The following is a 21,174-nucleotide window of genomic DNA, read 5'->3' as shown; positions in this document are numbered from 1 at the left end:
TATCAGACAAACCCCACATGTGCTCCCGCCCTGGCTCATAAACAGCCAATCAGATCCCTATATGCAACGAGTGAAGTGCGAACGGCCAATCTGTGATGTTCAGCTGCTCCATCGACACTTGAGAAACAGCAAGGACAGGTAGAAAAGGACAGGTCAGCACGCCTGTGTGGTGTTTTTTGTCTTTTGCTTCCCAACCAAGACCGGTAACACAACAAACTTGTGAGTACACAACATGTCATCAATCACAAGTTACATGATCAATAATTATCCATATTTTGTAATAGCTGTGGATGTCCTGCTTATTGCAGGTTAACCAACAGGCATTTCTTGTTTTTCTTCAAAAATCTCAAAAACTGAGTAGCAGCGGGATTTTATTTATGTGCAGAGTAACCTGTAAACTAAGACACGAAAATATATAAAGTGCATCAAAGTGATGGATTCCCTTCTGTATGTCTGTCAGTGTTTGAAGGTGTCAGGTGTGAGTGTGTGGGTATGTACTCACGTGTCTTCTCAATAACAGTGACCGCCGGTCCTTCAGTCCCGTCCTGCAGCTGAGTATACACACTTATCTTGTACTGCGTGTTGGGCTTCAGGCTGTTGAAACAGTGTCTGCTGTTTCCTCCGTTCAGCTTCGTCTCCTGTTTCTGACCGTCTGCAGTAAAAACACACAAACTTCACCTTGTTATCATCGGGGGAAGGAAGGGTGCTGTGTTTGAAAAAGGCTTTAACCAACTCTTTATTTAAACACTCAAGACTGAGATGATTTGAAGGGAAGAAAATGCTTTTTTTATTTTGTTTGTATAGTTTGTTTTTATATCATTCCAATCTATAAAAAATGTATCATTCCAGTTGATATTGCAGTCACTTGGTAGCACAAACTGCCCCCCCGTCACAATTTTTTCTTCGTTCTACCGTCCTACATACACGTGTCCTCTCTGGAATCAAAATGATGGAAATCTGTCGCGGTGATGGAGGCTTTCCATAAATCCATAACTCATGTTTCTGTAAATATGTTGTACTGCTTACAGATGTCTCACAAGCAAACAACCAAAACATTCCCAGAGGCTCCTGGTGCCAATTTACACTCTAAGCCTCTTATAAAATAAATATATAATTAAAAATAAATAAATAAATGAATATTACTGTATTGATTTTGTCTGTTTTGTGGACTTCAGGATGAATATATGTTGGTTTTTGAGGTGAGACAGAAAGGATTCTCCAGTCAATGAAGATTGTAATTTAACAGATTCAAACTGTCTCAGTTGATTGACTCAGAAACAAATTTAAAATGTGCGTTTAATGAGGACCTCTCCTCCTCATCACTTTCCAAACGCGTCATTCAGCACAACAAGCAGAAGTCATGAAGACGACCTCCCTCTTAGAAAGATGGGTGGGTGAATTCCTCTGGGCATTCCAGATGTGGGTGATAATGATAATTAGCATTAAATATAGAAACATGTACTGACTCACCAGATCTCCTTAACTTTTTTTTTTCATTTGGACGTTCCTGTTGGTTTGTTTTGTTTTCTTTTTCCGAGTGAGATGTTTCAAATATCCCTCAGGACTGTTCGTTTGTCAGCAGTTCAGTTTGTGTTTCTGCCCAAATAAAACTGAACAAAATAAACTTTTCACAGTCATGAATAAGCGATGAGCCAAATCCAATTACTGAAATAATCAACATGTGTTTGTTGTTTTTGTTCACTTCATGCTGGCGGTCAGGGTCGACTGACAACATGTCAAATATATTTCTAAGAAAAACTTATTATCCACAGAACACAATGTATTCAGTTGTACAACTTCATCACAGAGGTTAGGTGGAACATTTTAATGAGTGAAAGAGCCGCGGCTCTGTGCCAAGTCAATTATTACAGCTGAGGCTTATAATAAAACTGCCAATATGACACAACATCCAAATAGACTTATTTTAACACTGTGCAGGTATGTGTGGGGACGTTTAACAACACCTACAAAATGAATGTATTTCTTCATGCGCTGGGAAGCAAAAGTCAGTTTAACAGCTGCAGGAAGAGACCAGCAGACTGCTGCACCAGCCCAGTTATAACATACATTATTACCAAGCTGTGATTTATTCATTATTAAAATAAAAGTGATCACACCATGAAGATAAGGTAAAACATAACTCTAAGTCACCACTAAACAGTTACACGCAGCCCTGGGTAGGTGCAAATCATAAAATGTTACAGCATTATACTCATTAATGAGCTGTTTTTCTGCCACATAGCTTTTTTTTACAACACAGTAATCTAGTAGTGAGCAAATTTATTGATATGATGTTCCAATATCGATCTAGCTGTACCACATGTCAGCCACAGAGCTAACCATGACGACGGAGCTCTGGCTTTGATCACTGATTAGACACTTGTCTTAGTTACGATTTTACATCCAAACTAGTTAGTTTATGCTCCAACCAGTTTAAGTAGCTGCTTTAATTCCAACTTAACAAGTAGTTAATCAGCCTCTAGTGTCGACTTCACAGTCCAGACTTAGACGTGGCTGCTGCAACAACGTGCAGGTGAATATTCACTCAATTCAGCCACGGCAGATAACTCTGAATATAATCAGGTAACGTTCAGGCATTGAAATATGCATTCCTTTCACTCAAACTAAAAACATTTTATCACATCATAGTTTTAAAAAGTATATTAAAACAAAAAATATATTTAAAGCTTTAAGTTACTTTTCCTCTTGGCTCATTGTGAATATTTTGAACATCATGGTTAAGTTATAAATCAACACTGAGGTGGGAGGAACTTTTTGCTTGAAACTATGATTATGAAGTAAATATTGATTGCACAGTGTAATGACTAGAGGCTAATGACACCACCTCCATTTAGACTGATTCCCTGTGAGCCTCACTCACTCCACCCTGACACCAACCCCCACTGTAGTGACTTGGCTGTAAGAAGCTATAAGCTAACATTACTCAAACTATGTTATTACTATGTTATTACTATGCTATGCATATTACAAAAGCTTTCAATGTCCCTCTTCATAGTTCAGATGCTCCTGTCTTCTCCTCATTTCTCCACAGAGACTCTGAGGAAACAGAAAGGTGGTGTTGCGTACAGCTGTTGTCTCTTTGACAGCGGCACAAACAATAACACCATTTGGAAAGCGGTGTTGTTGTTTGTGTTTCCACTTCAGTGTTGTAAAACATCAGGGCAACAACATCATAAACAACAGTGAGTGAGAAATAGATTATTTTTGTGATGGCAACCTGAATATGTGCGTGTTATTTTCAAAGAGCAGGCCTTTGTCATCCTATACAGGGAAAGGCAAACGGTTGATCTCTGTGAACTAAAACTTTAATTTAACAATAATTTAACAATGAAAACAACAAATGTGCCGCAGGAGGACTGGTGAAAATACAAAATAAACACACAATTCATACCAAAAGCAGGTTAACTTCATCATTACTCTCCTTCTTCTGCAGCAGAAACATTTCTATGGTAATTATTTACCAACTGCACAAACATAAGTCACGGGGCGGCTGCCATAATATGTGCCTTTTTATATGACGTTAATGATGGCAGTGTTGTTGCTGGAGGCCTGAAGGTGATGAATAACAGCCATTACCATCCTGTTTGGTGGATGACGGCTGTATTAAAAGTCAATCCTACCTTTGAGGTGGTGACTGAACGGTGGACGTGTGCAATCGACTCGGGGCCACACCATCTGCTGTTAGATGTTATTTTGGTGTGTTGGAGTGTTATATCAGTTTCAAACAAATTGGAAAATACACAATTATTTCTGTTGGCGGCGAGCCCGTTGGCTGCAGAGAATCAGAACCAAGAATATAACTTCAGTAATTGTGAGGCTGTTTTCATGGAGGTGACTCTGGTGCAGAGTCTTTTTTGACAGCTACAGTAGGAGAAGAATACATCAAAGTGCATCAAACAAAAGAAAATATTTCATAACTTTAATAAAACTCTGGAGATAATTTGAAGACAGGTTTTTTCTGACCACTTATGATCAGATCTCACTTTTCTGCCACGGATGTAAATAAACACGTCCATGATTTCCGTTTGTTATAAATACTAGATGTGTTGTCGATTTTAATTTGATGAATTTACTGTTTATCAGACCACATGAGACAGAAAATAGGTTGGAAAAACAACAGCTGCTGTCAGAGGGTCTGGCTGGGTTACATATGGCATGAAAACACAATTTTATAAATTCATTCACCGATTTTGGTGAAATATATTTTATGGAGAAAATGTTTTGTTATTTTCCCTTCGATGTCCTCTGACTGCTCTGCTTTAACTCAACAATTAATGGAATTTCCTAACAGACAGATCACTTTACTTGTTGCTAGAAGCTCCGTCATGTATCAGAGGTGGATGACACTGAGTGACTGATATCTGATATTTAATAAAAGGCCAACTCAGGCTGGCGTTAGCTCCAAAGAAGCACATCTGACAGGATTTGGTCAGACAACAGTGGAGGAGGTGAAACCTGACTGGAAAAATGAAATCTGTATGTACGTTTTAGCATGTCTTGTGCTTGTGTGGGACATTTGTATTAAATTGCATAAAACACAGAGAAAAATTACTTACACTGAGATAATTTTATGATGTAGATAGAATACATGTAAGAAAGCATGATGGTTCTGATGGTGTGATCACTGACTGCTGAATTAAAAGGAATCTGTTCATTCAGTGTTAGGCAGCGAGAGAAAAAAGTAAAATTCAGAATGTCTGATAAATTGAAAGCATCCAGTAACGTTATTCCATGTCACTTTCTTAGCATACAGCTACTGACTTTACATCAAGAGGTCACTGTATGAGACATTTCAGAAGTAACATTCAGAAACTTGTGTTTGATTGTCATTCATGTCTGCGGTGCCTCATCCAGACAGGAGGCTTCAGCCGTCATTGATTTTCACACTCCCACACAAACACTGAACTTCAAACAGAGGCACCTGTTTTGTTTTTCTTGTTTCTATCATCTTGCAATCAGAGAACATGCTGCAGGTGCAACCAAAACTTCATCACCTTGATGAGAAAGAACTAATTCTTCTCTTCTTTTTTAAAGTTTACCTCTCAGAATAGACACAACAAGGCGCAATTACTGTCATTCCTGTAACATCCCATTGACCCACTTGGCAGCCATTGTACCAACCTTTGTCTTCTTTTTTTTTTTTTTTTTTGTATTTTACCTCACGCAGCAAATGTAAATGTCACCAGGCTACGATCCGTAAGCCCTCCTTGTCTACAGAGTGGCTCAGTGTCTGATTGCACAGCTAAACCTTTAAGACAGTCAGCGCGCCTCTGATGGGATACAACAATACCTTTGTCATCTCTGGCTGCTTAGGGATTCAGAAAATTGGACACTCTCTCTGTGCTGCATACTGAAACTCCCACTAATGAAAGCATGCGAGTGTGCATGAGCCCCCCCCCCCCCCCCCCCACCAGCCCAGATATGCAGCGTAGGAGTCAGATGGGAAAATCTGAGGAGAGTCACAGCTGCATATATATTCCATAATGTATCCCACTGTCTGGTTGATGTAGTGGTAATGATGCACAGTCACGTTTAATAACCTCATCAGCCTCCTCTTAAAATTCACCAGATAATCCTGAGAGCCACAAATGTGATGTGGCAGGAGAGGAGAGAAGATTTGTGTGCATGCATGTTATCTGAATTTGCATACATCTCTCCTTATATACATGTGGAGGTGATCTTCATTTTCTCAGAAATACATTTCTTATGAATCATCAACCATTAAAACAAAAACATAAAACAGGACTTTTCTTAAAGGAAACCATCAATATTTTGGTGAATGAACTTCACTGTATTCACTGTATTAGTTTTGTCCAGTTGTGTCCAGATCCAGGTCCAGTTAAGCAGAGCTTAGCACAAAGATTGAGATATTGCGTGACGTCATAAATCCTAAAGATGCCAAAATATTCCAATTGGCACCAACATTAAAAACAAAAAATGCAACTTTTACTATAACAAGACTTCAGGTGGTCGATGGTCTTTATGCAGGATTTTCAAGCACCACGTTGGATCATTGAGAAAAAAGGTAAAATACTGTAAATGAATTCTGACACTGGTTTTGGTTTTGAGTAGACGTGTTTACACACTGAAAGGAAGAATTAGATCAATGTGTAATACAACAGATTTACCAGGCTGAACTCAAAGCACCCAACAGTTGGATGAACACCAGTGTTCGGCAAGTCATTTTCAAACTGTAGTATATTACATTTAACTATTTATTTTCATTTAAAAGTAAAAAGTTACTTCACAATATTACTGTCTGAGTAGAGTAATGCATTACTAATTACTTACCAAATTATGGTGAGTACTATCAATAAGCATCACTATTGACAAGCAGCATCAGTATCCATAAAATCGTACTGATACCCGTCCCTGTGTGTGTGCCGGTTCGCCTCTCACCTGTGTGTCACAGGTGCAACAGCAACCTGAAGCTTTTCTTTCCCTTCAAGTTGGATGTGGGCAAAACAATGAAAACAACACAAGGCCATGCAGCTGTATGTGAACTCACTGAGCAGAGACTCGATGAGGACTCGGTAGGCGCTGGCGTGTCGGTGAGGCTGCCACTGGGAGCACAAACTGGTCATCCTCACCTGATATGCATTCAGGTTGGTCACACCGAGGTACACTGCAGGAAGGAAAGAGAGACAGAGAGGGTTTTTCCTTGAGGAACACACCATGTCACCAGCTGCACGCAACAACATTCACAAATGATTCTGGAATTCAGATTTTGAATTCTCCCTTTACGTAGCGATTACATGTGCAAAACTTCATACAGCAGTCTCAGCATAGACTGTATATTATATCAATCTGTGGCTAAAGCAAGTTTTTCCCTGCGCTCCCTCCTCTCCAGACTTAAGGACCACAAGACGAGTGCAGCATCGTAAATCAACAATAACAAGTGATGACAAGTCCTCCACTGTGAGCAGATCAGCGGTTTATGACTCTGTCAGTTGTCTGCTGATGTAAAGTTAAGCCTGTCCACTTCTCTGAAAACACACAGTTTGGTGACTCTCTCTCTCTCTCTCTCTCTCGACTCATAAAGAGACACTTACCCATTCAGTGAACGTTCAACACTAATTTGAACTCTAATTAACAGAAAACGGGCAAATTTCTGATGACATATCAGGGTCATTTCATACTTTATTAAACTAAATATATTACAGAATTCTCCTTTAAAGATTAATGCTCCTCAGAGGGCACAGTGAGGCTCATACAGTGGTATGTTTGGAGGTGTGTTTGATTTCTCAGTCTGTGACAGACACCTGTGGTGGTTGGTACTAACATATCCAACATTATTTCCAGCCTGATTCCACCCTCTTTGCCTGAATCTTGATTTGTGACTGAAACACAGACAAAAATAGCGTTGAGATGTGAAAACAAACTTCCTCTGAACTCTAAAAATATGAATTAAAGAGTTGTAAGCATTCTTCTCTCTATGCTGCTGTAATAATAAAAGTCACATCTGAGAAACCACATACCATCCTGTTTCCAGATGACAAATTTAAAAACATATAGCCAGTTGGTTTCAAGGACACAACGCATGAGTTATTTGCAGACGGGGAAACATAACTTCACTGACTTTGCTCCAGAAGTGTGGCTTGTGTACACACTCACAACACACACAAACCCACACATTCTCTATTTATGCAAATGGTATGTATGCACTTTTATTGACTGACTTGTGAAAGCGCCACTTGTTCTGAGTTCAGAGGCATTAGCATGCTTGTTTCTGTGAGTTGATAATGGCCTTCTACATCACAGAATATTTTACATTCCCTCTGACAAAACAGAACAATTTCCAGTTGAGCTCTAATCTGCATTATTTTGGACTCTGTGCACAAATGCATGATGTATCTCTGCATAATGTGTGTGTAAAAATCTACCCATGTGATTTAAATAAAAGACCCAAAGGGATTCTAAGTAAAGCATCTAAATATCACAGTGCAGATAGTGGAGGAGAAAATGTCACAGTGGATGTGACTCAATTCACTGTGATCAATAATGTGAATATACTGGCCCTCTAAAATCTTGCTTTTACTGGCTCTGCTCGCACTTACAGTCACAGTTTGCTCTTATTAGATCACAACCAGCAGATCTTTTGGTAATACTACGTTTTCACATGTTTCCCAACATTCATTTTGTTGCCTTTTATTAGTAATGAAGATTGTGAAGAAAAGATCCAACTCATCAGATTAAACTTTCAAAGACAGAAAGGCAGCTATTTAAAGCTTATTAATTGAGTCCTGATGACTTTCACATCCTGGATTTGTACAGTGTACAGCACCTTTATAATTACAGCAGCCATGAAAAGCATCAGTATTGCTAAAATGCTGATGTTCATCCATCATTGGCTCTCTAAACTACACCCACTAGCTGTAAAACTGCATACAATTTAAACTAAAAGCTACGTGAGAATGTTTTACAGGAAAGTCAATGTCCTTTTTGTCCTCAACAACTGTGATACTTGTGCTGCTGTGTGACATTGAAGCATCAGTCCACTCATCTCTACTGGTCCATTCGGCTCATTAACATGCTGCTGAGCAATATGACAGACGCTCCATTCACCTCCTGGGATCCCACTGGCCTCATATCATTATACTCTCTTTTATAACTCCACCCATCTCTCCATCTTTATTCTTTCTTTCCCCATCTTCTTCAGGTTTAGTCTCCTACTTCTCTCCCTTTTTCTATGGCCCAGCCCCCCTAAACTTGTCCTTCAAATCAACCAAGAAGTGCTTAATTGTGATGCAGGCGAAGGAAAATGCGGCTGCTGAAAAGTGACACGCTTGCGATCCATTTAAAGCTACATGTTCGGGCATTCAGCTGACACTTGCGCTGGGAGCTCTTACCCGGAGAGGAATGAGAATAGATGAAAGGGTGGAGGTCGAGTGCTCTGCTCAAGGACACTTCATGAGGACACATGTTTTTCTGTCGGTCGCTTTGGCTGTCATGGAGATCAAACCAGAGACCTTTCGGTTTCAAAAGGGGCTATTTCGCCAATAGGCCTGCCTGCAGTGAAGTGGTTAATTATCATGCAAGAGAGGGAAATCCAGGCTCCTACTCTAAAGATTGTACTTGAAAAGCAGTGATTGATCGAAGCGAGCCAGACACTCGAAGAGCCTCGGGAAGTGTCCACATCTCTAGTGAGATAACTTAAATCTATTGCATCTACAGTTCATTCCAGGGCCGGGATGTAATTAGGTGAAGTTGCCATTAAAGGTGTCAGATGGATATCAGGATATTGATGTCTGCAGGCGTCTGGCTGCTTCTCCCATTAGATTAGAGGAGATTGTTTTAGTCACTTGTATTCAAACAGGTGGAGTGGGCAGAGAAGACTGATAATACCGTGCATAAATGATCGGGTTTAGAAAATGCCAACCAAACAATTACGTTAATGACAACAAGATGGTCTGAGAGCAGAATCAGTCAGTCTCATGAGGGTTCATTATGTGTGAACAAAGTTGTCTTATATTTTCAGAATCTTAACTTCTTCTTTTCTTGGAACAAAATTCTGACATTTGAGGGACATTTAATTCTTTTTATTGCGCAGGTAACTGAATGAAACTGCTTGTAAATATCTACATGGCAGCGATGATAAGAGCTGGAAAGTTACTTCAGTGCTTCCTCTCTGACCTGTGGCGAAGGGTTCATTGGACCACGGATGAGAGCAGCCCATCCAGGTACTTTGCTCCTGTGCCATGACCCCGCCTCTTTTTGGGTGAAAATAACAGCTCTAATTTGACTGGCGGTCAAAACAAATCCCGAGGTCTTTGCCTGTTCAAAAGCATAAAATAGGAAAATCATACCATAGTTTCACTGTAAGGACACTAAATCCTCTGACCAGTCAGGTGAGCAATTATCCTCTGCCTCTGCCGATTAATGATCGGTGCCGTGCATAGAAAAAATGCATTTATTTTAGTAAAAAGTCTGCTCACAGCTGTTTGTCCTTCCTTCTCAGCTGTCTGAGTGTAGGTGCTGAGCGTGACTCGATATGCTGATACTCGACACTGATTGGTCAAATGCATCAAGAGACAGAGAGGGAGTGAATGATCGGGCCTTTTCTGCAATTAATGTGGCTGTGGAAGAACAGATGCTGCACCTCTAAAACACTGATGTTACACAGAGACTTTTAGGGCTGAACGATCATGAAAAAATTACTTTGATTTATTTTGACTGATATTGCAATTACAATATGATCAGTGATATTAGAGGTAATGATAATTTTTACATCATTTTTCTTATTTTGTCTGAAAAACATGTTAAAATAAATGAAGCTCAGCGTGAGTTCAATCAGGAAGATCATCTTACGCCTCATTCATCCCTGTCTTCCTCTTCCCGCTCTTTCTTTACCCACTTATTCTCAATCAGCTATCCGTGGGCGTTCACTCTTTAAGTTACCAAACCAGATTTAGCCACAGTCTCCATCAGCCAATCATGTCGTTGTGCCAGAACATTAAATCTGTTCTCTTCTCTGCCACTTTCAGTTGTCATTTCTGCAGGGAAATGCTGCGACCCTCCTCCTCCCCGTTCTCCTCCAGTTCTTCCAATCCAGTTCCCGGGCTGAGCTTCATCAGAAGTCCAGACCTTCAGCCATCCCTTCACCACCACCACCACCACCAGCAGTGACTCCATTGGAGTTTCTTTACTAGTCACAGCTTCACTACCCCCTTTATCACGATGATGTCATGATGGGGTCTAACTGCCAAAGACTTTTCACATTTCTCCTTAAATCGTGCACATGTCAAATAAATATATTTTGCACATTCAGAACAGTCAATAGAATGAGACGTATAGGACAGGACATCTCTTTCTCACAACACTGGTTAATTTAAAAGTTTTCTGACACACAGTTTGCTTTTAAATATAATACATTTTGCACTTCCTGCAATTTGAAAACTGCAGAAAGCTGTATTTCTGTTTTTATTACTATTCCAGTGACAAGGCTTGAGATGCAGCCGTGCAGTCGTGAGCCAATGTTCTTCAGAACACAACAAACCCATGTCATTATCATCAGACTGATTGAATATGTAGCCTTGTGTAGGAACAGTCTTGTTCTAAGACCTCATGAAATCTCCTTTACAACTTTTCTTGATATCATATTTTCCGTCGTGGTCAGGGGAAAGTGTTAAGGAAAAGACACTCAGCCTCAGAAGGAGAAATTTTCAATGATGTGTTAAAGCAGATGACTCCATTAGAATCAAAAAAGTGACCCTTATTTAACTTGTCTGGATGATTATTAAAATTAACTCTGTGTACAATTTGTAGTGATGCACTTTAATGTTGGCAATTGAAACACATTCCAATCCATACACACAATAAAGAAGTCCTGTTAACAATTCAGCAGCTGAAATATTTTAATCAGTGGGTCTGGTAACACTGAAGATCATTATAATGAAATTTCTAAGACTGTATCCTGTAATTAGTTGGGACTGCTGCTAAGAGCATCAGGTGGGTATGAAGGACTTCATGTCTGAAGTGTCTGACTGGCTGTTATAATTGGTGGAAAAAATCTTTAGAATTTAAACAACACTTTGCAGTTGCTTCCAAAAAATTGTCTTCGTCTGCAGCTGGCACTGTCACGGACAGTGATTTATTTAAAAAAAAAAGAAGATTAAAGTCATCATTCAGCAGCTGGGCAACAAAAAGAGAAGAACTGGTATGATCGCAGGTATGATGTCTGATGATATTTGCTTATCTAAATGATAAGCTTTATTTAAATGACCTGCAGCATGTGCCATTCAGTCAGTAAGTGGCTGTGTATCAATTTCATTTATATACACAAATATGCCCTTTTATATAAATATAATTGGGCACATGAGAATTGGGATAAGTCAGTTTATCACTTTGTGCATAAATATTTAGTTAGTTTACTAAAAAGGTCTGTTTTGTGCACTCTGTCAAACATTAAGGTGGTTTTGTGTTCAGATTAGAGAAAACCTCTAGGTATTCTGCTTTGGAAGAGAATTGTAATTTTTATCTTGTGAATGATCTGAAGGAAAATGTGTTTTTATTTTGTGGCACACAGGATGAAGGTGCTTTGATACCGTATGGATGATTGACATGCAGCACCAGATCAAAGCTGGAGCATCAAATGAAAACAGAGGACGGACTCACAGGTCTTGGCCCGCCCTGAAAGGGCCTCACTGGATCCAGTCGTGTAGGAGGCGATGACCTTGACACTGTACTCCGTCCCGCTCAGCAGGTTGACGATCAGCATGGTGTTCACGTCTTCTCCAACGAAGGTCTCCAGAGCTGGTCCAGGAGCTGTGGAGGGGCGGGATAATTGAGTTGACACGTCAAGGAGGAGCAAATGGTCAGCGGACAGAAGGAGCAGAGAGAAGTGTCTTTAGAGACGATCATTAACTTCAATTCCAGTCAGTTGGAACAAATGGAAGATAACTTGGAAGATGAGGTGACGGAAAGAATAAAAGTGACACAGGCAGGAAGACGACAGAAGAATACGCAGGAAAATGTGTCTGTATGTACGCTCTCGTATCTATAAAAACAAATCCCAGGGACTTAAATTCTATGACAAGACACTTTCAGTTTAGATTGTAACTTTGCTGTTTGAATTAATTTGTATTTGTTTAGCTTAGCTACGATATATACAATACATACATTACAAGATGAAAAAACACTGTAAAGTGTGTGTCCCTAAAAGAATTAACAGCAAAATATCCCATGACCTTTTATCTATCACTTCTAGCTGCTGATCATGGTAAGATAATACAATTCAAAACATGACATCCAACATATTGTGTATAAAAAACACTGTATCCTCTAATTGTGTCCAAGGAGACTTTGAGTTTTAGATTTATTCAGGATGTTTTTAAGGGGCTGGTAATTAAACTGCAGGCTGTGTCAGTGTCCTAAATGAGCCGATAGTGTTTGAAGCTGTTTAAATGTCCTGATGTGGTGTTGAATCTGTAATATTAGTTTAATTCGATCGACACAGTTTGTGTGTGTGGGCGTGTGTGTGTGCATGAACTACCAGATAGAGGCTGGTAGACAACCCTGTAGCCCATGGTCGGTGAAGGCGGAACAGTCCAGCTGATCCTGAAGCGGTTGTACCACTCCTCTGATACCCGCAGGTTCTTAGGAGCTGAGAGAGGAACTGAGGAGAAAGAGAAAAAGAAAAAAACAGGTTTGATGTTTCTGTTAAAATTCTGCTTCAATTTTAACTGAATTTTTAAAATGTTGCCAAAATAAAATATACATCAGTGCACATTTCCATCTTGGAAATACAGCATATTCAACAAGACATAAACATAACATCATCAGTGGAGAATTTTACTTTTCAAATGAATTAATCTACCCCACAACTGAACTAGAACCAGGGACAGGGATGAAAAAAGTGATAAGGAAACAGAAGAGATGGAGACAGAGAAAGAGACAGACTGGGAAGATTACAGAGAGAGAAAAGTCAAGATAAAAAAGAGACGAGAGCAAGACAGAAGTTGGAGGGGGGGGGGGGGGGGGGCATGAAAGGAGAACATGAAATGAAAGAGCCAAAGAGAATAAGGTTTAAGGAAAGCAAATGTACTGAAAGAGGGAGATAAAGCTAAACAAACAGTAAAATACTGTTAGTAGTTAAACCAAATTGAATAAAACCAAATCTACTCTTTCCAAAAATGTAATTTTGGCACGTCAGAATGATTAAAAAGTGCTTTATTAAAGGAAACAGTCATCACAGAGCAGAGAGAGAAAAGTACAGCGAAAAACTGAAGGACAGAAACCAAGTTGGCAAGGCGAAGATAATGAGGAAGAGTCAAAGAAAGTTTGATAACACTTAATAAAATTTCAACAGTCAGCACAGAGAAAAATGTAAGACCATTTGATGTTACAGAGTGTACAGCTGAATTAGGCTGTCAGGAAGATAAATCCAGAGGACTTATCACTGAGATGACAACTGGGACAGAATTTCAGAAAACGGAACGAATGGCAGGATCGTATTCATTTGAAAAGTTGCTTTCTTGAGGAATGTGTGATTTTCAACCCGTTTGTGCACCCACATATGTTTGTCACCTCTCTGCAGTCCGTACTGCTCCTCCTCACCCTTGATAGATTTAAATCCTCTAAGATCCCTCTGGTTAATGGGAAACGTGAGACTTTTTCAGGTCGAAATCCCAGAGCGAATTTGCTGGCTGCTCTGCTGCACATTCAAAATGCTAAAAACCTCCGATCATTCTCTCCATGTTCCATCGTTCCTCCCTGAGTATCAATGCTTCTCGCCATTTTATGAGCTGAAACCTGACAGATTATACCGGCTCTTCTGCCTCATTTTCCCTCTCCACCTTTCGTGGTCGTTCACCATTAAAAAGCCAATCATCCTCTCTACGTTCAGCCACACTCACACCTCTCAGTATCCGCTGCATCCGCGCATGTTCAAATCCCCGTGTTAAACTTGCCTTTTCTGTTGCATTATCTATCCTCTCTTTGCCATCACTGGTCCTGAGAAAATTACTGTCATCCTCTGAGCTCTTTCTGACATCCCTTCCCACTGTGCTTTTACCCTGCAGGCTTGAGACTAATGAGAAACTGAAGAATTTAATGGTCAGGCGATTAATAACCAAAGAAATCTTCTAACAGAGCAAGAACATTTTTAAGAACTTGGGCACTAACTCTACATTTTGAGTCCATAAACCTTGGCTGCATTTCTACCTTAAATACCCGGAACTCAGGAATGTCCCAGAAAATACTTTCTACTAAAACTAAAAGGTTCCATCAGCGCGTTGTTGCCTGGGTTCTCACCACAATCCAACGACCTACAAACCTGAACATGAACAAAAAACAAACGATTTTGGGCAGCAGATTTTTAAAAATGGTGCGAGTACTCAACCAAACAGAAATGTACAGAGCTGCAAACCCCACCCTCAAAGTACTACCCCCCAAGCAGGGGGGTAAAATAATGTCCTTAGAAAGGCACTGAGTTCCTTCAAAGCATCCTAGTTCCTGGGTAAAACTTCTGGGTCGTCCTGCACTTGTCTAGTTTCAGTTTCATTCATGGATGAAATTTTCGACCACGGTGAAGCTCTCAACAAAGTGAATTTGCATCATCACATTTACAACTGATGAAGCAGTCACCTTTTAATCTGTTATCACTCTCCTTTTCCAATATTCACAGAAGGTGAGATGCCAGATGGAATAATATTACTTCATAATATACTCATAAACCAAGAAGATTGGTTTGCTGTTGTAATACATTTTCAAGTAAAAAAGAAAAGATCAACCCATTTATAAATGAGTGTCTATCTTACGTGAAATTGCAAGAACACAGAGAGAAATAAATATCCTTCTGCAGCTGGGAGCAAATCTACAACCCAACACTCAAGATGAACTGATGATTATTCTCTTACTTGTTACCAAATTGCTGTCATTTCTCAATTTATTTCCCAAACAAAACAAAAACCTTGTCATTTTTTCCTTTATGTTCTACCTTTATCATCATTCAGAGGTCCTCACTCCCTTTACAGGTTCAGATCCCCATATTCTGCTAAATTCTTTCATCACTAACAATCCCACTAAGTCTCATCTTTCCAATATATTTTTTTTAATCCATCTGCAATCTTTTTCATCTCAGCCCATATACCAAACCGAAATTAAAGAACCAGCGTGACCTCAGGAATCCAAAGACCCAAATTGTTTTCACTTTTATTTCTCATTTTATTTGATTTCAAGGTCTTAGTTCATTAAAATCCATGTTGTTATCTGTTTCCCTCCTACTGTATCATCCTAAGAACTTCTGTGAAAAACTTTTTTCCTCGTCCCAAATATCAAGTAATTTATTTTTAACTTTACACTGACTCAGACCCCGGATCACTTACCTCACTTCACTTCTGTATTCAAACATCATAAGAACCTCAACTTCTCTTCAAGCAACAAACTTCCATCCAACCAAAATCTTCAGAAATCAAAAATCCTCTGTTTCCTCTTTTACACCAGTGACATATCAGCTCATCGGTCATCGCTCATTGTTTCAAATCTCCAGATCTGGAGCAAATGTCACAATATCTTGATGAAAGTCGACCATTTTCTGCTTCTCAGCTACATGTCCCTTCACAGTCATGTTTTTTATCAGTGTCAAGCAACTTTGAAGCCAACTTTTGAAACTGCAAAAAAGGAAAAGAAAATGTAAATTAAGCATTCTTCCATCAACGGGTTTGGAGGATAGTTTCATCAGAAGTTAGCAGTATAGGCTACATTAATAAACAGAATAGAAGAAGAGTCACAGACTGACAATAAATCTAAAAGAAGAAGAAGAAGAAGCAGAGAAAGAAGAATAACAACAGGCCTTGGGCGTCTACGTGGTAAAAATGGAGAGGAATCTTTTTCAGTCGGGCAAATTGTAATTATTCTTTCATGGGACGGTGGACGCTGACAGAAGAAACAATGGGGTGCTCTTTGGGTTTTTTTTTTGCCCACAGAGGACTGATAGCCTCAGTACACAGGGTGCACGCTCCATCACTCGAGCAATAGGGGCAACCCGGAAGCTGCTCCTCATCCTCCTCATCCTCCTTTTCCTTTTCCTTCTCCTTCTCCTCCTCATCCTCCTCCTCCTCCTCCTTTTCCTCCTCCTCCTCCTCCTCCTCCTCCTCCTCCTCCTCCTTCTCCTCCTCCTTCTCCTCCTCCAGCTCCTCTCAGAGCAGAGAGAAGCTAAACACTAAATGTCTGCTATCTCAGAACTTCTTCAGAAAAGGTGTTTCCATCTCCTACTAAGGACATTAATTATGCCAAAAAAAGTAAAAATCATCTCAAGCGAGCATAAAAACATTTCTTTGCAATCCTGAGGATGTTTTTTTTTAAATGTTGCCATTTCCATTAACCTTTTCTGATGCATTACTTCACGATTCACATAAAAACACCTTGATGGAAACACGGCTACTGACCAAACTCATGATTTCAAATGCACACTTTACACTTTTCTGTCACATTATCTAAGTTCTTTTCTTTCCTTTGTGTGTTATCCTCTCTGTATTCCCCCCACACCTCACCCAGTGATCACCCCATCCCTCAGTGGATCAAACCTTCAGATTATTCTGCCTCTTTTGTCATGTTATCTGTCTTCAGTTTGAGGCTAAAAACCCAATCATCCTCTCTGCATTCCTTGTCATGCCTCCCTCAGCGTTCACCCCATCCCTCATAGGTTCAAATCCCCAGATTACAGCGGCTCCCTCTGTCACATCATCTATCTTCACTCTAAAAAACCCAATCATTGCCCCTCTCTGCATTCCCTGTCGCTCCTCCCTGGGCGATCATCTCATCCCTCACTTGCTAACAGGAACCATTCATCATCACAGGGTGTCGGAGGCCCCATCGTTTAAAAACCAGAGAACGTCGTTAGCGTCGGCTAATGTGTGTAATGCGCTGCACAGGGAGACATGATGGGACGGGGTGGAAAGATGAATGACTCGAATTTAGCGTTTCCTCCTCGCTGAAAGTCGAGTGTTTGCTCTGTAATGCACTTGGCAGCAGAGAAAATCATTAGCCTCCGCTGGTGCATTCACAGCAGCGTTCAGTCACATTTAACAAAAGGGAAACTAATGCTTCCGACATATTTCTGTCTCCAGCTCCACAGTAAAGAAAATGGATGTTGAACATTGAGCCACCAAGACAGGCTGCTCTCTCTTTTAACTCCCCTGAAATTGTCTCGAGTTAATGAGCTGCACAGAGACACAGGATGGGCTGAAGCAGAAAGCACCTGAGCAAAGTGCTCCTGTCTCCTGACAATGCCTGAGTCTAAACACCAGTTAATGGACGTTCTGCAAAAATGTATTAAGAAGTTTTAGGGGTGAAGGTTGAGACGCCTCAGTCAACCGAGAATCTTCCAGGCAAGCGTTTGTTTTTTTTCCGCAGGTTATTTTTACAGTCTGTTAATCGTTCAGTCATTTTCTCGATTAACAGTTGTTTGCCTAAAAATGTCAGAAATTGGTAAAAAATGTTGATCAATGTTTCCCACGTCCTCGAGGTTGTTTTCCCACAACCCAAAGATATTCAGTTTACTGTCCTAAAGAAGTAAAGAAGCTACAAAATATTCACCTTCAAGGACCTGCAACGGAACCTGATTGGACTAAGAAGAAATCTCCGTCAGAGACAGCCTCACAATCAAGTTACTGCTTTAAACTGAAGACACAACTCCAATATTCAAGACAGATTCTGAATTTATTTTTTATTTTTTTTTTATTTTTTTTTTAATTAAATCATTCACAAGTCAAGTGATTGGCTAATTCAGCATCTAACTTTTGTCTGAACGTGTATTTAAACAGGATTTACTCTTTAAAGAAAGTTTTTTTTGTCTATGTCAAATAATACTAAAGATGTCTCCCCTTGTCTCTCTAGATGTCTGTAGTTTCATAGAAATGTATCTTCTTCATTTATTTTTAAGGATACAAGATAATATTGGCTGCCAATGGAGCCGATGGCTTTCAAATAAAATAGATGCATTGGCCCAAAATGAACATTTCTGCCAGTATAACAGAAAGCACTGATTTCTCATCTTCAGCCATCTGAGGAGCCAAATCACGATCCTTCAACACATAAATCTATTTAATTGTCCAACTTCTTGATCCGTCATCCTGATAATCAAGACAAATTTGTGAAGAACAAAGAGAAGAAACCCTGTCAGCAGTGGTTCTGATTTCACCCTGTGATTGGTTTTATTTTGAAAAGCATTGTTTTTTTTATGTCTGCATCTGCCAGTGAGTCGTCACAATAAGAGCAGGAATAAAAATATGTTAATTTCAGACTTGATGGTCTCTGCAATAAGGTGGAAAAAATATGTGTTGGAAAATATTTGCATATATAATACTGGCAAAAATAAACAGTGTGCATCCATATTTATTTTGGTGACAAGAAGGACAACTCCCACTCCATCCATCTCCACTCTCCCCCTCTGACTACAGTGCTGCAACATTTTGTTCAGCAAACACGACATCATAAAGAAGATGAACAGCTAACATGTTTCTGTTCAGTGGAAAAAATTCAATAATTAATAATGGATTGTCATAATAATTAATTGATTTTAGAATTAAATCTCACTCTGAGGATCCTGACAGAGGTATTATACACCTGTACAAACACTGATACCATTCCATCTTTTCCCTGTTTGAAATTTTTATTAAATTTTTGATTTTAGTGACCACATGGTGTTTATACACACAACATTGTTGCTTATTTGCTCATCCAGCAGTTATGGAGCAACACGACCCTTCATTTGGTGTCATTTTTCTGGTCACCTGGTGAATCCAAGCCCAATATTTTGTCTCTATTAGCTTTATTTTTCGACTCAACCAGCAAACACCTTCATAGTAAGTTTCAGCTCATTGTTTAGCTGTCCGCCTACAACTTTACTGCTGTTTACTGTACAGTACCTGCTCAGCAGCAGATGGACAAAATTAGAGACTAGCTGGTAAAGACAGTCGAGTATTTAGCAGCTAAAAAGCCAGATATTTCTCTCAGGAGTTGGTGGAGACCAAAACAGAGTTAAAAAGACTAAATAATTGACTTACATCCATCAGGTGACACAAACCTGATGCTTAATGAATGACCCTGTTGTTCAAGTTCAATATGTCCACTTCAACATTAAATGGCCAAAAAGTGGCAAATTAGCAAAAATATTGTTATTGTTTGCATAAAAACAGGAGAGACTGAAGAAAATTAACTGAATGATGTAAAAGACAAATGGTCCAAACTGAACATGGCTGACTTACGTGTTCGTCCCATCCATGTGGCCGTCGGTCCGTCTCCTTCAGGGTAAACAGGAGTGATGGAAACTTTGTACTCTGTATCTGACAGCAGAGGCTGCAGAACCAGGCTGCTCTGACCCGTGGGCACTGTCCTCTGCAAGCAGAAAGAAATTAAACTTAAAGTTTAAATTAACATTCATGTTAGGTGTTTGCAAAAAAAAAACTGGCACAAATGCCAAGATTCAAGAGAAAACAGTGAAATCCTGGTGTGTTTGACCTGGTCTATGAAGTCACTGTGAGTGTAGTTCAGGCGGTGCTGTGGCTCTTCCTCTAATCACAGAGCTCCTACACCCCCACATACTGAACATGGAGGTTCTTGGACTCTGAACCAAAAACTGGTCCTGATGGTAAAGCCAGTGCAGTCAGACCAGCTGACATTTATACATGCAGCCATTTATCAGTAAGTGCAAAGTCAAGCTCCATCACATAAGAAATTCTAAATATTTCTCCATTTTTGGTCTCACTGCTGTGGTATTTCACCTCCCAAAGTTCAGCTGCCAATCAAACAGATGCACGAAGTACCCTTCAGCGTCTTTCATGGTACTTCAATACAAACCCATACGTGTCTCAAATCTGTCATGTCATATAACATTTTAACCTAAACTGCAACCATTACACAATGACATGTTAATAAGGCTCTCTGGCAGCATGTCATAGAGAGGCTAAGGCGTACCTTGCATAGTCACAGAGGAACATGACAAAACTGACAGTATTTAACAATCTGAGATGAGAAAAGGTTGGGAAGGCTCTTTTTTGGATATTATATTGATGCAAATTGAGTTTTTTGCAGCTTAAACTGTATTCAGCCAACTGTTTTGTTCATTAATAGGAAAAACAACTGAGAAACATAGACCACTTTACAGTTGGGAACGTCATGGAGGATCAACAGTAATATTTAGTGTTGTGAAACTGCTGAAATATTATTTTCTTTTTTGCATTTTTCTTTATTCAATCTATACCACACATACAGTGTGAGAACAAACAGCATCATGTATTGCGCTGATAGAAGAAGTGGTAACAGCAGGACAGTCTGACTGTTGGGCTCTACACTCTGCAGGAGAAACACACGCTGATACCTTTAATAAGGACTTCAACTGGGTACAGGTTTTTTTCTAAAAAGAATAAAGTTATTTCCAGGTGTTCAAATTTTGAGATGGTACTTGCAAAGATCAGCATGCAATCTTAAAATCACAAAAAGGAACCAGCCACGTTTCTACACCCCTGAAAAAGATCTGAAAGATTTTTTTTTTCTGGAAGATGGTGGAGTTCTTCTTTAATATCTTTTTAATTAAATGCCGGTGCTTCTGTTCAGACTTTAATTAAGTAAAAAAGCAAATGAAGATTTCATGAGTACCAAGTACAGAAAAATGTACAAAAAAAAAAGGTATTAGTCTTTTAATGGAGGTGAGAC

The 21,174-nt window shown here is 39.6% G+C and overlaps 1 protein-coding gene across 2 annotated transcripts in view; it reads right to left on the bottom strand.

Moving 5' to 3' along the window:
- The window catches only part of col14a1b (collagen, type XIV, alpha 1b), a 197,349-nt gene that overhangs the window by 80,840 nt on the left and 95,335 nt on the right, over positions 1–21,174 (bottom strand). For both annotated transcript variants that reach the window (XM_084738506.1, XM_084738507.1), the window contains exons 19-23: positions 19,728–19,857; positions 13,013–13,135; positions 12,136–12,285; positions 6,530–6,646; positions 503–652 (exon numbers count right to left, since the gene is read on the bottom strand). In XM_084738506.1, coding sequence (XP_084594632.1) covers positions 503–652; positions 6,530–6,646; positions 12,136–12,285; positions 13,013–13,135; positions 19,728–19,857 — 670 coding nt within the window. The remainder of the gene's footprint in view (positions 1–502; positions 653–6,529; positions 6,647–12,135; positions 12,286–13,012; positions 13,136–19,727; positions 19,858–21,174) is intronic.

Source organism: Lutjanus erythropterus, chromosome 16 (genome assembly GCF_056507025.1).
Source record: "Lutjanus erythropterus isolate fLutEry1 chromosome 16, fLutEry1.hap2, whole genome shotgun sequence".
Classification (NCBI taxonomy): Eukaryota; Metazoa; Chordata; class Actinopteri; order Lutjaniformes; family Lutjanidae; genus Lutjanus; species Lutjanus erythropterus.
This window is presented reverse-complemented; position numbering and strand designations above follow the sequence as displayed.